Raw genomic sequence first — 17,569 nt, 5'->3', positions numbered from 1 at the left:
TACACATCTGTGCGATGTATACGGAATACAAATGTGTCAAAAGACATTGAGTCCTGGTCTTAAAGGTAGCATTAAACACGAATAACATGATGGGGTCCTCAGCAAGTCCTCAATTCGGTCTATCTAATTGCTTTTTGTATGGACAAAAGCAAATTCGTAGACAAGACCCCATGTGGACATCAGACCCTTCTTCACCGCTTATCCCTTTTTTTAAGACCATTTCTATCATTAAAGGTGTTTATTCGTTGTTTGACTTATCGGTCACCTTGGTCTAAGACTCCTTTGAAGGCTACTTCTTGGCTACCATAGCCGACAACAACAGCTTTCTGCAGTGCCAAAAGGTTGATCTAACTCCATAAACCATTTGTATTTGCCTTTTCAGTATAATAGAGATGCAAGACTAACATTTTGAGTTCAAAGCTAATAAAGACATAGAAGTTCTAGATCTAATGAGATGCCAAACAGTTACTGCTTTCGCCTCTGAAAACTCCAGGTAGCAGAAAACGATTAAAAAAAATATCAGAAAATATCATTTTTTGATCTTAGAGGGTTTCAAACGTTTTGTGAGTCGCAGGACAGCTATGATGTACCATAAAAAAACATATGTGATAATAATTAAGACACGATCCTTATCTAATGAAGGAAAGCATCTGAAGTGCCCGTAGCTGTAATAAAAAGGTACTCACTGCTTCTTTCTGCACTCGATGGCTCGATCTATCCTGAATTCAGGTAAACTAATAAAGCCTTCAGCCTTTTCATCCTGTGGAAGAAAGATATGAATGAGGATTAGTATGGAAAAAAAAGAACAATTCAATCAGACAGCCATAAAGCGCAGACCGATAGAGCTGGCCGAGGGTGCCGAGAAAGACCACTTTTCTCCAGGAGGTGGGTTTGGTGTTTTGACCAATTTGTCCGCCCGTGCAGACCTAGTTCATACCTGACACTAAAGGGTTATTTATAGAAAGGAGCTCTACGTCCAAGTCTCTTTTCCGTCTCTTCACCTGTACGCTTTGTATAAGGCTGTCTGATTGAATTTTATGCATGAAAACAAAAAGTGTCACTTCTTATTATAATATCGCAAAACGCAGATAAGACCAAGTTATTGGGAAAATAACCCTCTAAAAATGGTGCTTGCGACTCCTTCAGCGCCATCCCCAACAGAACCCAACTAAGTGAATTGCTTTTTCTGTTTTAGTTCTGACATAGAGCTGTTTGTTTTAGATGTTAATCGTTTAATAGACACCGATTGTCTTACGATTGCTGCTACGTTTGTGACACTTTTATACATGAACCTTAGAATCCAGATTTCGGAATAATTTTAAAACGCGGTCTTGTGTTCTTTGAAGAACCACCAGGAATAGAAGCAGAGATCTTTCTGGAGACGTTTGTTCCGTTAATATGCATGTGGGTGTAGGTGATCATCAAAAACGAATTTTTTCGCACAGCGATGGTGCGTTTCCGTGTGGTTCTGGGTAGCAAACGCTGTAATTTCGCCAATGGAGCGTATCAGAGCCTAGATAGCATTCTTAATAACAGGCAAACACTTATCCAAATGTTTTAACATAATTGCTCACTTTTCTCTTCTACATTCTGAAGCTAAATTGTGTGCAAAATCCGCCGATAATTTGGGATAGATTATTGTATGTAGCTTTTTTTTTTTTCTTTCTCTCTCTCTCTCTCTCTCTCTTGAAATTTGATTTTGGGTGCTGCATTGGATAAAGTCAAATAAAATCTCAAGGCCTTTTCAATACCTTTTAGCGGGTAAACATATTCATGGATCTAGAATCACATCTTCTTTCATCTGAAAATTTCAAGCTACGCGACTCCCTTTAATTCTAAATTTCTTTTTGGCTTCCGTGATGTTAAATCGTATATATTGTGACCCTAAATATGAGTGCACCAGTTAATTTAGCTGCAGTTATGGTTGATGGGGTCTTTAGGGTTAATTTAGGGGCAGTTGTGGTTAATGGGGTCTTTAGGGTTAGTTTAGGGGCAGTTAATGGATGGGAGTGATGAGGATGAGTATGAATTTTATGATAATACATTTTTTTTTAAATTTCGGGCGCCAAAATTAAGGTGCGTCTTATACATGGGTGCGTCTTATACATGGGGAAATACGGTAATTGTGGGTTACAGGAAAAAATGGTTGTTACTTACATTTTGGTTGGTGTACCAGTACAGAGAAGAATCCTTTAGAATAAACCAATACTTCTTCCATTTTTGGGTAAAGTATCCTTTGGCATCTTTCTTTTTCCACAACCAGCCTTCACAGTCACCGTGACCCAAATCCTTGCACGAAATCCGCCGTCTGCTACCACTGGTAAGCGAGCTTCCTGAGATATTGGGGAAAAAATGATGGAAACTAAGTTATTACGCTTCTACTGTCTACAACAAATTATTTTGAGATTAAATATATTTTTTCCAAGATTGGTCTTCCTTAACATACGGCTCATATAGCATCGGAACAGGACTAGAATTTCATACTAAATCATTTTTATTGTGTTTTAGTTGATCATGTATTACTATAAATTTTATTAAATAATTTAGGCTTTTTGAATATTTACTAAGTGCCTTACCTTTTGATCTTTTTTTGGTTTTTACCCTCAATGATGCATAATGGAAAGACTGTACAATAAAAATACAAGTCAAGAATTAGAATACACTGTAATATTGGGATAAAATAAAAACTATTGGTGTAATGGTAACGTTGCAAAGATATGTTATCGCTGATACAATAATCATGTATATATTATCTATACAGTATATATATATATATATATATATATATATATATGTAATACCATGTAAGTGTATAGTTCATTTTGCTGAATGTAAAGTTTTTTAACTAAATTCAGCATTAGATAAATAATTCTTATCGCGGTTTCCCAGAAATAGCTCTTTGATAATGTAAAAAACTGCTTTTTCATGTCTTTGTCGGGAACACGTAATTGTCATGTGACAAAAAAGTAGACACTGATACGTTGTTGCCATAAAAAAAAAACACACAGATTTTCTTTAGGAAACTTTTTTGTAGTTTCTATGTGATTAAGCCTTCAGAGTTAAAATATAAAAATGTGAAGTTTTTTTTTTTGCTTAACATAACAGAGAGTAAAATTAATGCCTGAGTATAACAGGATTTTTACAGATTTCCGGGTAAAATATATATTGACCATTCTGGCTCTGCGAAATGATCCCGAGCCATTTTTGAAGACGGATTGACTTCAAGGCTTTAGATCACGCGCTGCACCTAATTACAGGATTTATCTTAGAACCTTCACTAAACAATAATGCCATTGTTAATTATAGTGGCAGTTCCGACTTCCAAATCCTGATGATTACACGCATATTTCTCAACGTGACAGGAGATGGCAAAACGCTTATGGAGTCGTTTATCAGGAAGGAAAGCACCTTCTTCGTAAATGACCCAAAAAAGACTGCGGACTACCATAGTGAGTAATTACACACGCCGGTTGTACTAAAGACTATGTTCAAATAGCATTCTGGATTCCAAAATTGATTTTTTTTTCACCCTCTTGGATAGAACACAAATAATGAAAAATAGTCTACATGACTCGTTCAGATTATAATTGGTGAGAGAACATCTGTGTTTAATACAGCGACTGTGTTTTTCAGACTTTTATTAAATATGAGCTAGGCGGATTTAAAGGGGCTTTTTTTGTGGAGTAAATTCGTTCTAGTTGTTGGAAAATGTGCCTATTTTTAGCGATACTACTACACCTTCCATAAAAACCAAGGGGTTGGAAAAGTCACAACAAACCTAGAGTTCTTGGATACATTTCAGAAACAGAAGTGTCAATCAGCATCCTCCTGAGGTTGTGTTTGTTGAAGCAAGATGAGGGTTGACACGTCAGTCTCCTAGGTGTCCTTCAGCAGATACATGGCTTAGTAGACATGGCCTCTTGAGGATAAGTGATTTTCTATGATTCTTGAAGCTGCAGCAATCCAGCTGTCTCTCGGTTACTGATATGAGCCTGTATTGTATATATCCTTAACAACCTGATTTCTGTGAATTTGTGAACCTCTAGTAAACTCAGGAACCCCCAACACACACTCTATTCCTAGACTGGTATATTAATTATATGATATTAGCCATAATAGCCCATACTGCAGGAAAATTATGGCATCACAAGATCTCACTTAGAACAATGCACAGCCACAAGGTAAGCAGGAAATAAATTTGCTTCTAGAAAGGCAGCCAACCTTTTTCTCGAAGGTATTAACTGAATCTACCGAAACCACTTCACTTGGCAGTCCATTCAAGATCTTAACTGCCCTGACTGTAAACAATTCTTTCCTTTGCTTAAAACTTTCTGTATGTTGTCTATGAATGAAAAGATCCCCAGATCATTTAATACGGTATATATGATAATCATCCCTGAGGAGGCATCTTCTTTTTCCAATGGGTAAACAATCACAATTTGTTGACCAATGTTGACCAACTTTGAACCTTCTCTAGTTCCACAATGTATTTTTTTATGAACTGTTACCCGAAGCTGTACTGAATACTTAAGGTACAACCTTACAAATGATATATAAGTCAATATTAAATTCTTGTCCTGAACACTCATTCCCCTTTTTAATACAGGATAGCAGCTTGCTTGCTTTGTCAGCAACTGTCTGGAATTGTGCACTGCGTGGATGTTTATTATTATTAATAAGCAGTCCTGGATCATAGAGGATGTCCTCATTAACAACCATTCAATGTATAATTAGCATGTTTGCTTGTTTGTTTTCTTCCCCAACTGCATCATTTTACATTTTTCCATGTTGAAATGCATCTGCTGTTTGTGTCATCTGCAAAGTGTTGCTGTCGGTGCCCTGTTCCAGATACAGTATATTACACAGAATTTAAAAAAAGATCTATTTCATGAGCCACGTAAGCCTATTTGAAATGTAAGCCCTAAAATGTAGATCCAATATACATACAAGTCAGTCCCCGCAGATCTCATAGCTATGCCAATATCCTACCAGAATGAATCTTAATATTCCAATTTTGTTTCAGCGATACATGCTTGCCTTTAGATTTTTTTTGATCTATGGAATATATTATACAAACATTAATTCATAAAACCACCAGGCCTCCGACAAACAGTAAAACTAATGAATATAAAAAGGCCTCGCTGCTTAGATCCAGCAATTTTGCAAATTAAAACGGAGATACTGCAATAACAATAACTTTATCTGACAGCTGCAATCCACATAGGCGCCTTATATTCTATAGAGCTATATAGCTGGCAGGAGAGAGTGAGAATTCAGCATTAATATTAAATAATTACTTTTGGTTAGAAAGAATGCTGATTAAAGCGTGGCAATTACGCAACATGCCTTGGAGTAAACAATACAGAGCCAGCTTTTACAATTAGTGTAGCTTGGCTGGTAAAAATGTCTTACTACCCAAACTCATCCGCGGAATTAAAAGAAAAAAATATGTTTAAAGAGATAATCAGCCATTGAAACGGAAATCACTTATTTGACAGTGTACTCGGTTATGAGCAGAATACTGCCTATAGCCCGGTTAAGGATAAAAATGACCGGGTCATCTCTGAGTTGTCAGAATGTCTGGGACATTGAGGCATTGAGATGGCAGAACTGCCGGCAGGGCTATCCTCAGGATTTGTGGGACCCCGTTGTCCTGAAGATAAAGGCAATAAGGTCTACCACTCACCCCTGTGAACATGGTCTATGAAAGGTGACGCTCTGTCATCATATCCGCCTGAAGAGGTCAGTTACATAAGGAAGCAGCAGCAGCGTGGGTCTCGGGACAGGAGCCCAGGTTATCCCAGGCTAAGGGTGGCCCTGACTGCCAGAGAGTTGTTGGAGATATACATCACCCCCCTATACCAGGGAATGATAGGCAACACTCAATAGACTTTCACAGCTCCTCTGGGGCAATCTCGAAGAGCTGCCTTCTTGACGATATCACTTCAACTGCGTATTAACGGAAGTCGGGTGCCCAGCACACAGACCACGCAAATCTCCGCCATCATTTTGTTGCCCAAATCGTAATGCAGACTTTCAGTTGCTGCCCATGGAACCTGTATCTGAAAACAGCCGGTTATCAACATGATATGACCCTGCCGCAAATCCCCTTTAGAATTTGCTTACTCTTGACCGCTAATGCTTCGTAAAACACAAAATTATTTCAGAGCCGCTTGGCAGCCAACAAAAATCACCAGTTCCAGAAAGACACTCGAAATTCTACATTTATCTGTCAACATTATTTAATATCAGTGAATTGTAAATGTTATGTTAATTCCCTAACACTTGGCCCTGAAACCTTATATTTGAGTCAGTATATCAAACTTTAGCACCTCCGGAACCCGGCCTTGAGTCTCCAGAACATGAGGTCCTGTGTTATGTAACACACATGCGATACTTTTAATTGCGTTCCCTTTGGTTGACCTTTCAGCGAGACTGAACTCCTTTCGGATACAGGAGATGCGCTGGAGCAGAATAGCACTTAACGCGTTACTGCCGGTCTGTGATTCACAATGGAAAGAACGCAATTTACTGCTGTGACAGATTTTTTTTTTTTTAGTTATTCCCCTTACGCCGTCTTATTACATGTTTTGCGCTTTTACATTTACACATGATACGAATAATGTAATACTTCGGAGTAAATGCAAACACTCAAAGATAAATATATCCTCAGACGCTGCGGGTAAAATGGAAAGATGCGGCCTACTCCATTGGAGCGAAAGCTGGCATCAATGGCAACCATTCTTAAAAATTCTTGTGTGGGATACACTTTTGATCACATACATAGTAACATAGTAACAGGTTAAAAAAAGTCCATCGGGTTCAACCCTACTGTGATTCTAATTGTGCCTCAAAACGGGGAAAAATGATTTCTTGATTCCAATATGGCTTCTGATTTCTCACTGGATCAACGAGCCATAACTAATCCTGGCCTTATTACCCCTTCTATCCCTCTATATTTATATATGTCTCTTGGATCTGATATCACAGTCTCTGTAGGTGGTGAATTCCACATCTTTATTGTTCTTACTGTGAAGAACCCTTTTCGCTTAAAAAACTCCCTCCGCAAAAGTCTGAATAAACCTCTGGTTTTCTGGAATAAATATTTGATCAGAGATTAAAATTATATATATATATATTTATATATACAAAAAAAATGTCATATTAAAAGTGGAGCCGGTAACTTGAGAAAAGTCCAGAAGACCGAAATAAATTCTTGGCTCTGGTTTGCATCCTTTTACTCATAAAGCTGGCTTGTCTAGCTATTGTTAGAAAATATTAAACCCCTTGAATTCTTTAAAGTGAATTTGGTTTTTGATCACACAAGAACACGAACAATGGAATTTAAAAGGCATCCATGATGTCATTTAGTAGCTTTTTTATAAATTAGAGTAGAAACAATGTAGATCATTTAGTAAAGGCTGTGCATGCTTTATTCTGGGGTAATAAGAGGCTGTTTTAGCCCTAATGAAATCCTTTTAAGACATTGTAAGGTACAACAAATCACATTACATTTCAGTACTAATTCCTTGAATTGGTTCCTAATTCTGAAAATAGTTTGCAAAATCTCTACGCTCTCAGCCGTACCTTCCTCGCCGATGTGTTTCCTTGTCGCTCCACCGCGGAGGTTGTATACCTTTAATATAAAGAAAATATACCATAAGTGCTGTTATTACATTCTATCCATAGAGTGCCAGCCGAATCTGTAACGCAATTCTTCATTGTGTACATATTGCAAACATTAACACGGAATTAAATTGATAAACGTAATACATCGTATCAGCACCCATCATGTCTTCAGCTAGAGGGTAGGAGATTTTGGGGCAGAAAGTATACTTCAGGCATGGGCAAGATTTTTAGCAGAAGTGGTAAAAGGTAATGCAGCTTTAAGATGCCTTGTATATATACATAATTCTAATAATCGGAAAATATAATTAAAAAGGACCTCATTATTGATGCCCCCAATAAATGTGTGTTTTTTGGAGTTTAATGAAAGGTGAACGGTTTGCAGAATAAAAATGATCAGGAAAGACCATGGGATCCTAATATAAACGGCTTGGAGGAGAGGAGAGAGGAGAGATATGATAGAAACATTTAAATACTTAAAAGGGTTTACAGGAGTACAGGGAGTTTTACTTTACTGAGAGGGTGGTAGATAAATGGAATAACCTTCCAGCAGATGTGGTAAAAGTTACTACAGTGAGAGAATGAGATATGGCATATGGCTCCTGGGTCTAAGACGAGACAAAGGACTGGTTAAGTCTTTACATCAGGTAAATGGGTAGATTAGATGGGCTGAATAGATCTTATCTGCCATTAAGTTCTATGTTTCTATTAAAGGAGATTCACGCCATAATATCCAAGCGAAACAATTTATTTCTGGTCGTTTGTTCTCATCTGATTGCGAAATCTGTTTTTCAAACTCTCCGTTATTCCTCTTTCATAAGTGTGAAAACGATGCCTCGTTCACTGTGCAATTATTATACCTTTTTAAAATATTTAAAACAAATGTTGCTAATTATGCCCTTTAGTCGTAACATTAGCAATCCCAAACATCATCAATCAGGCAACGCGCATTACATTCTATTTCCCCGTCTTATGAACGGAAACCGAAATGAAATACATTTGCATCGCGAGTTGCGCAATCAGCATAACCTAATCACATTACCGTCGGAACTTATCATCCTCAACGAAGCCGCGGCTCTGCGAAACTTTAAATACTGTATGCTTGCCATGCCGGGTAAGAAAGATCGCGGCAGTAACACTAAAAGGTGCTTTATCACAATTACAGAACAAAAATAAAAAAAAAATTATAATAACACCTCCCCCCCTTCCCTCCCCGCCTCTCAATGGAAAAACTGGCATTTTGCATAAAGTTAAATATTAAAATGACATAAATCATTTAAAATAACCTTTTACTTTTAAAATCTGTTTTGCACGTATAAATGATGCCAAAGGGTTGCAAGTAGTTCACGCTAAATGGGAAAATGCATAATTTAGTGCATTTGTAATTTTTTTCATTTTTTTTATATTCTACTGTTAAAAACTCCCACCTTTTTTTTATCACTAGATAAAAAAAAAATGTTCCAACAATATTTAGCTATTCCCTTCTTTTAAAAAAAGTTCTAGTTTTTGCAGAATGTAATGTTTTCAGGCAGCCGCAGAGTTCTCACTCTATCTGACCCCCCAACTCCTTATCATACTACCTGTGGGAAACAATAGAATGGCTCAGTCTTAATCACTTAGTCTGATACACTGACTAATAAGAGTCTATGGAGGAACTGACTTCATTAGGATCACCGTAAAGCATCAGCTCAGTGTGGTGTCTGAGCAGGGAAAGACACCCAAAATATCACATGACTGACAAAAATGGCGGGTGGAACGTGAATAAAATAAGTAAAATCTAGACAAATTAGTCATATTATGGGTGGAGCTACCATAAAGTCCTACCCAATCACCACCAGCAAGAATAAAAAATAGTTCTAATGCTGAATTCATTGAGCTCGACCCTTCTACAATTAGGTGAAGCTATGATGTAATTCGGATCTTGCTAGATTTTTACTAACTGGGAATAATAGTTCTTCCGCTATAAATGAGCTCAATATTTTATATAACAGATGGTTGGACAGTCTAAAAATAGATATTTTTTTTCCCGTCAGCCAGAAAATGATTTTCACGAAACAGATTAAAAAAATAATAACCCTTATTTTGGTGGGAGTGAATTTCAACGTTCTATATCTATAGTGATATGACTGGTATGGGGGGGGGCAGACAGGTCCATGCAATTAGGAGAAGAAGGATGAGGATCATGGAAGCGGATGAGTAACCACAATAGTTCTTCTGTAGTATGGATCTAATCCAGACCTGAACATTTCCCAGAGATGGGAAGGGATGAGAAGGGGGTATAACTGGGTGCTAGTAGGCAAAACTTGACACATAACCCCCCCACCCATCAAGTCATATTTAAAGCCACCACTCAAGGCTCGATCTCCCATTAGCCAGACCAAGCATGCTCTACGGAGGTGAAAGAGGAACAGCTTGATGACTGTCCTGTCTGCTTATCCAACCACTCGATTATGTTAAGATCTACAAGCTTCAGGACCCTTGCCCCTTTTTTGCCTTTACCCCTCGTGTAAAGTAGGGACCCTACTTTTATCAGCCAATTAAATGATAAGTTGGAGCTGCCATGACTTTTTATGTGGAATGCTTAGCGGGCATCTAGCCCTCAGACTCCAATGCCAGGAAAGAATATTCATTACAACAAGAAAGCATATTATATAATAAACTAGATGCTATTTCTGCATCCACTATAACATAGTATAAAGTAATGAATATATAAAATAAAAGAAATACTTTTACTTATTTATTTCTTTGCAGAAGTGCCTTTGTTTGGTTTCATTACTTGCTAATCTCAGTCCATTTTTTTTAAATGCCTACTTAAATAAATCCATTGTGCACAGACGTTCCATCTACATCTTTATTACTTATAAATTATAAATTACATTTTCCACTTGCCTTCCTCCAAACACCGAGCTAATATTAGCACTGCAGGGCTTTGCAGACCTACAAAATGTGTAAAACCCATAAATCGACGAAGATGAAGACAGAGCTGAAGAAATGAATGAAGATCATGATTCAAGCCAGAGCCGCCATGCAGCATAAAACCGGGGACCGTTTGTTTGCTTTTTATTTATGTTTCTTCATAAATAATAAGTAAAAATTAATAGGAATAGAACAGAAAATGGTTTGGGTAGTAATACAATTTGAAGGATTTTTTTCATATTTTCTAAAAATAAAAAAAAATAGAAAGGACTTAATAGGTAGCAAATAGGGAGGAAATAAATGTGGAGACACGTGCTCTCTCTAAGCGTGTCTACTAGACAAGAGATCAGAAATCAAGCAGGAGTTGAAATGAAGAATGTTTAAAAAATTAGATGACCTGATTTTTTATTTTTTTTAAGAACAAAAGTATAACTAAAGAGACAGAATAGACTAATATAAATACACAAAAGTGCAGGAATGTTTCCAGCTATCACCTTGATTTTGGCTTTGCCCTCAAGAAATGCTCGAGGTCTCCCATGGGACAGGCCAAGTCCTGGAAGCCACTGTTATGACATATTATACATATAAAAACCTGCGTCGTACATGATTCAGAAAGAGCTACAGTTACATCTTGGTATCATGATATCATCTGTTGTTCAGATCCGTCCTTCAGCTTTTATTCATGTAAAAATAAAATCAATAATGTGCATTACTACTGCAACGTGATATGTCCTAAAATGATTCTTTCTCATAGAGTGTTTCGCATTTACATGCCAGCTTAGTACATCTTGATTTCAGGAAATACTCTATAACATGTCACACAAAAAAAGGATAAGTTACCTTTCATTGTCTCCCCCGATTGTGTCTCCAGCTCTCTGTGAAAAAGAAAACGAGCAATTAGAATGTGATAAAAATTCTAGAAAATGAGAAAACAAAGTGGATGAACAAAAGGACTCATCAAAACCATCAACAAAACCTCAATGGTTTAAGTCAGCTCTAAACCCATATACACAAGCTCCAACTCCAACTCCAAGCTCCAACTCCAAGCTCCAACTCCAAGCTCCAACTCCAACTCCAAGCTCCAACTCCAAGCTCCAACTCCAAGCTCCAACTCCAAGCTCCAACTCAAAGCTCCAGCTCCAACTCCAAGCTCCAACTCCAACTCCAAGCTCCAACTCCAACTCCAAGCTCCAACTCCAAGCTCCAACTCCAAGCTCCAACTCCAAGCTCCAACTCAGAGCTCCAACTCAAAGCTCCAACTCCAACTCCAAGCTCCAACTCCAAGCTCCAACTCCAACTCCAAGCTCCAACTCCAAGCTCCAACTCAAAGCTCCAACTCAAAGCTCCAACTCCATGCTCCAACTCAAAGCTCCAACTCAAAGCTCCAACTCAGGTCAGCGAAAATCACTAATAAGTAAAAGGGTCGTCATCCGATTCCGTTTACTAAGGTGTAATAAAGTCAAACTCTAAGCTCTTTCCTCTTGGCCTGGTGGTATCATCTACACGGCCAGCGTGGTACTTAAACATTCTAAAGTTATTCGAACTTTTGCTTCGCCATATTATCTTTGTTTTAACAGAGCGTGGTGAAAAGGGGCAGATACGGGCTCTTGGAAATGACTGGGTCGTAGTGACAGAATAAATGCCCTTTGGAAAACAGGCTTTAAGGCAAAGCTTTAAAACCAACAAGACTAGGGTGTGAACGAGGTTGAGTTATTTAGTAGATGAATAACTTCATCTATTGCTCTGTTGGCCTAACGCCTCTGATGTGCATGGCCATTGGTTGCTGTTATTCTACGGCTCTATAACACACAATAAAAAAAAATAATGTAAATTTAACACTAAAAGAAACTAGGAACTAGTAAGAGTCTCAGATTCTGCACGTGGTTCTGTAGGGGTATCAAGCCTAAAGACATCGTATTTGTAGAGTTTAGTTCCAAGAGTCTCAGCATTTTAGTAGCAGGTAAGTCTATTTTAGTGAAACCTTAAAATGTTGTCACCATAAAACCCAGGCACTCGGGTCAATGCTGGCCATAAAAGAATATATCATCTTGGAGAAATATAAAGCGGCTATAATAGTGGCTTGCGGGTTTTTCATTTGTATCGAACTCATCTTAGATCAGCTTATGGTTCTGACCTTCACGAAGGAACGTGGGCTCTAAATGATTATACAGTAAGTTACATTGTTGACGTTGCCATCCCAAAGCCATGTAATAAATGTTTCCTGGGTTAAGTAAAATATCCTGGAATCGGTGAAATTATAGGGACACTTTAGAAAAAAAACCCAGCAGAAATAATAAAAATAATTTTTCAAAAATATCTAAACATCCAATATGGAAGTATCAATCAAATATGGCATTTTTGGGGCAGCTGATGATGTGAAGTCCTACGAAATCAATTTAATTAGTTAATAAAACTTAGGAAAGGGCACGGTAAAAAATAAATAAATAAAGAATCTGTGGGCCTTTCTCTGACCTATACTTTATCTTACGGAAAACCCGGTAATCAAAGTGCCTCGATACAGCTGACCAAAGCAAGATGAACAGAGAACTATTCAGGTTAATGGGACTTTTTCCATCGACCTCTAGAAGCTTTTAAAAATCTAATCAAAGTGAAGTCGGTCTCTAAGCAGATAAATTCTCAGAACCGGAGCTAGTCTGCTTTCTGAAGTCATACTTCATGTACTCACCCAATACATGACAATGGCGTGGACGGAATGTAAAGGTTAAAATTCAAAGAAGGACCCCGATTCTTTGGGAGGTCCAAGACTTTTTGGGACCTTGCATTTAATTGTCCATGATATAGACGCCACTACTTACACCACAGACATAGATTGGAGGGACCTCGGACAAAAGTGGCTGTCAAAGAATTTTGAGAAAGAACTGAGTGTTTATTTACGAGGGCTCAAGCCCTCCAAGGACAAAGGTTTGCTAATGGTTAGAAGCGGTCGATATTCATTAATGAGGTTTCACTTCCTTTTTTTAATGTGGGCAATGAGTCAGTGATTCTACGGGGCGATGACAGGAAGGCAGCGGATGCCAAATTTATCTCTGTAACCGAATCTAGAAGACAGACAGGAAACGAGTGCTTGGAGAAAGAAGATCTATTTACAGTATTCCGCTTGTTATTTAATCCGTAAAAGAGGTATAAACACCCAGTGGATACAATTATTTTTTATGTTCGTACATATGTATGTTTTATTTGATTGGGTTACAATGTCAAGGCATCGACTATTAGTAATGAAGGGTTGTTGCCCAACACAAAAGGAATGAGTTGGCCCCGTATAATGTATGGCTAGATCTGTGACATGACATCCGAGAAATCTCCACACACTACCTATGTACTATTGGGAGGGGGATTGAAGTTGGCATTGATGATGGGAGATGAAGAGTGTGTTTGTGGATGTATGTGTAAGTGGGCAGTGTTACAGTAAGTGAGTGTGTGTGTTACTGTAAGTATTGGAGAGTGAGTACGTGTTAGTGTATGGCACAATAGTGGGCATGTGCGGTGTTAGGATATGGTGTTAGCATGTGCGTCAGTGTGTACCATGCTAGGATATGTGTGTTATCATGTGTGTGTGTGTTACGGTATGGTGCTAGCACGGTTGTGTGTGTCAATATGTGATGTTAAAATGCGCGTGTGTTAGTGTTTTAGCATGCATGTGTGTTAGTATTTGGTTTTAGTGTGTGTGGGTGCTAGTATATGGTGTTAGCATGAGTATGTGTCAGAGTATGGTGTAAGAGTGTCGACACAATATTTTTGATACTTTATTTAAACCTGACTATTACTAATAAAACACATTTGGTGGGACATCCTCTTTGGGGTTTATCATCTTTGTGTCCCTAGAAAAAACATCACAACTGGCTGTGTGTTTTTTTCCTTTGAGCTTCACGCCACAATTTAGCTCTTTTTTGCAAGAAGCAGAGACTATGAAAAGCTTAAATAACACTTATTTTGTTGTTTAGAGAAAACGGTGTTTCCTGTGCAGTTTCTAAAGCAGCATATAATCAACGTTTAGCCGGCGAAGTTTCCAATTTAAAATGAAATATATAGCTTTTTTTCCCCATCTTACGTATTGTACGCTCCGCGCGCCGTGTGCTGCTGTACATTAGTGGATGCTTGATCTGGCTACCTGCGTCTCTCGACGGCCAGTGATGAAAACAGTAATTTACCACGAAGCCGGCTGTGAGATGTCAAAGGCAACAAAAAAGGAAACACAGCGGGATGGTTACATTCTCGCGGAAATAATTTCTTCATGTTGTCACTCACGGGTAATGATTTCTTATGAGTGACAGCACTTTGTAGAGAAGTATGTGATGGATATATCTGGATACATACGTAGCATGCGTAATAACATTCATTTAAAGGGACACTTCACCATCATATGTATTTTAACGCATATTATGGTGTCCCCTTTAAATTACTATTGTCTACCTTTCATGGCTACAATAATCTGGATAATATGCATAGAGACTTAGACTCGGACAGCAGATAAGAAACACTCGGCCCATCTGTCTGCCCGTAGCTCCTGAAGTAACAACATTGGTCTCGTCTTAGATTCAGGAGCCATATGTCTATCCCATGCATGTTAAATTCCCCTCACTCTACCACTTCTGCCTGGAGGCTATTCCACTTATCTATCACCCTGTCAGTGAAGTATACAATACAAAAGAAATATCAAAAAGTAAGAGAGGGGGAAGAAATCTGAATTAATTATGGGCCGGTGTGTGGATTGTTGCTAAAGCCCCAGATACGGCAGTTCAGTCCATCAGAGAACTTTATCTAAACTAACAGCAAAGCCACAGAAGCAGGGTTTGAGAGCAGGTGTTACATTGATACTCACACGTCTTTCACACAACACGCCGAAGCGCCATGCAGAAGTATATTTTCCTTTGCGTCTTTTAACCCCGTGATAAAGTGTTTATCTGAAGGTGGATGACTGCACTCAGATACCATCCTGTTTCCCCTCATTCAGTATCATGTGCGGGGCTGATGCCCACATACTTTTCTAAGTGGGAGTTACGTTAAATTAAGCAGATTTGTGGTAAATGAGTAATTACAGAATTTTCGCCTACATGTACAAAGTATAGATACATGTACAAAGTATGGATACATGTACAAAGTATAGATACATGTACAAAGTATAGATACATGTACAAAGTATAGATACATGTACAAAGTATGGGGTTACCCACCATGCATTGGAGCTGTCAGGGTTTTTGCTCCCGATCTCAGGGTCTCAAGGTGAAGGGGCAGATTCTCACAGTCTGGAGCTGATGCATTCCTACTCTATATTGATCTGATTATATATTATATTTTTTGCCACTTGTCCTGAAACAAATGGGGAGTATTGATGAGTTATGTGATACTTGCCAACAGTCCTGTCCAACAGACTGGCACTTCATTGGCTGCACATGCTCAGTTCACATACTACAGTAAACATGGTTGGCACATAATGTGTTGATTAATATGAATAGGGTGTGATATCATGAAGGAATGTAGAGGAATCTACAATAAACTATTTTTTTGTTTTATTTTATTTTATATTATATATTATTTCATGTTGATCTGGAAAAATAGTTGGGCACAAGAAAAGAGGGGCCCTCTTTATATAAGTGCTCCAGGTCCCCAAGCACCTTAATCTAGCCTTGGTTACAAGTGCATTCCAGGTTGAGAACTTTGGAAGGTAAGAGGACTAAGCCTCCCCTCGAGACAGAGAAGGCCAAAATCAAGGAGTGAGGCAGAGCTGGGCAGGGGAGGGCATTACGATGGGGGTGGGACAGGTGCTTAACTAGAAGCAATAAGGCCATGGTGCAAAAATTGTCCCAGGCTCCATGAAGTATGTCCCACGATGCCAACTTTGCCACCAGTTTCTCAGTGTCAACTTTGTCCCCAAACAGATTGTAAGTGCCAACTTTGTCCCCATACAGCTTCTCTGTGCCATCTCAGCCCCCAAACCACTTGTCTGTGCCCTCTTTCTCCCTCCATGCAGACTGATCCAGCATTCAGGAAAAGGATGTGATGTCACTTCCTGCATGTTGGATCAGACTCTGTGCAGAAAGAGAGAGTGAGAAATCATCTAATTGGATGATCTCTCCATGCCGCTAACCGCAGATGTTACCTGGGCGGTCATAGGGGCTGCTCGGGCCCCCTAGAGTAGGGGGCCTGGGATGAGGGAGGACAATTTACTATTTAATCATAAGAATCTCAAGGAATGTCAGCAAAATTATTTATTTATATATTATTCCTAATACTTTGATTTGTCACATTTCCTACATTATCCAACCTTTATACAAATACACCCCAAATAATAATATTTTTGTTGTACACGTGCAGTATATAAGATGTGATTAATTAAAACCTCAGTCTGTTAGTTAAGTACCTAACACTACCTCCAGCGGATTGATGACATAAGTAACAGAACACGGTGTTAAAACACAGGGTGTCAGATTGGAAAAAAATCCCTTTACAATTATTGCCTGCATCAGTGTTAAAAAAAACTGCAATATACACCACAGGATAATTGGGGATCTAAACTATTGCCATAACTGAAGTTGTGTGCTGCCATTGAAATACAGGTACAACGTATCAAAAGTGGTCTTTCTCCAAGGCAACCAATGGAAGGATTAAATTTTTTTTTTATACAAAACCACCTAATGGTATTATTTGATATACTTATATTTAAATGTCTGAATGTCAAATGCATATATAATTGACGCTCACAAGGGTTAAAAGTAGACTTACATATAGTTACTAAGGCTACTTGTACATACATTGTAAACAAAAAAGCCAACAACAGACTCTACCCTTGTTCACTACAGTTTAAGCATTCAATAAATCCAAGGTCTCCTACAAATCTCAGTCATCGCCAAACAATCCCATTCTGGTTCTGCAGGGTAAAAGTGGAACAATCCGAGGAACTACTTATTTCATTGTTGCTATAGCACCACTGTTACCCATTGTGCCACCATTATGTTCTACCTTCTAACTTCAGCTATTGCTGGTTGCCCAACTGCATCTCGACACACCT

At 38.4% G+C, this 17,569-nt stretch overlaps 1 protein-coding gene across 1 annotated transcript in view; it reads right to left on the bottom strand.

Annotated features, from left to right (window-relative positions):
* The window catches only part of LOC149281980 (connector enhancer of kinase suppressor of ras 2-like), a 180,444-nt gene that overhangs the window by 13,028 nt on the left and 149,847 nt on the right, over positions 1-17,569 (bottom strand). The window contains exons 14-18 of the mRNA XM_089498753.1: positions 11,383-11,417; positions 7,588-7,636; positions 2,577-2,625; positions 2,158-2,333; positions 687-760 (exon numbers count right to left, since the gene is read on the bottom strand). Of these exons, the coding sequence (XP_089354879.1) occupies positions 687-760; positions 2,158-2,333; positions 2,577-2,625; positions 7,588-7,636; positions 11,383-11,417 (383 nt within the window). The remainder of the gene's footprint in view (positions 1-686; positions 761-2,157; positions 2,334-2,576; positions 2,626-7,587; positions 7,637-11,382; positions 11,418-17,569) is intronic.

This window comes from Sceloporus occidentalis, unplaced genomic scaffold (genome assembly GCF_023333645.1).
Source record: "Sceloporus occidentalis isolate IW3139 unplaced genomic scaffold, rSceOcc1.0.p SCAF_125, whole genome shotgun sequence".
Lineage (NCBI taxonomy): Eukaryota > Metazoa > Chordata > Lepidosauria > Squamata > Phrynosomatidae > Sceloporus > Sceloporus occidentalis.
Note: the sequence above shows the minus strand (reverse complement) of the source record. Positions and strands in the feature narration are given on the sequence as shown.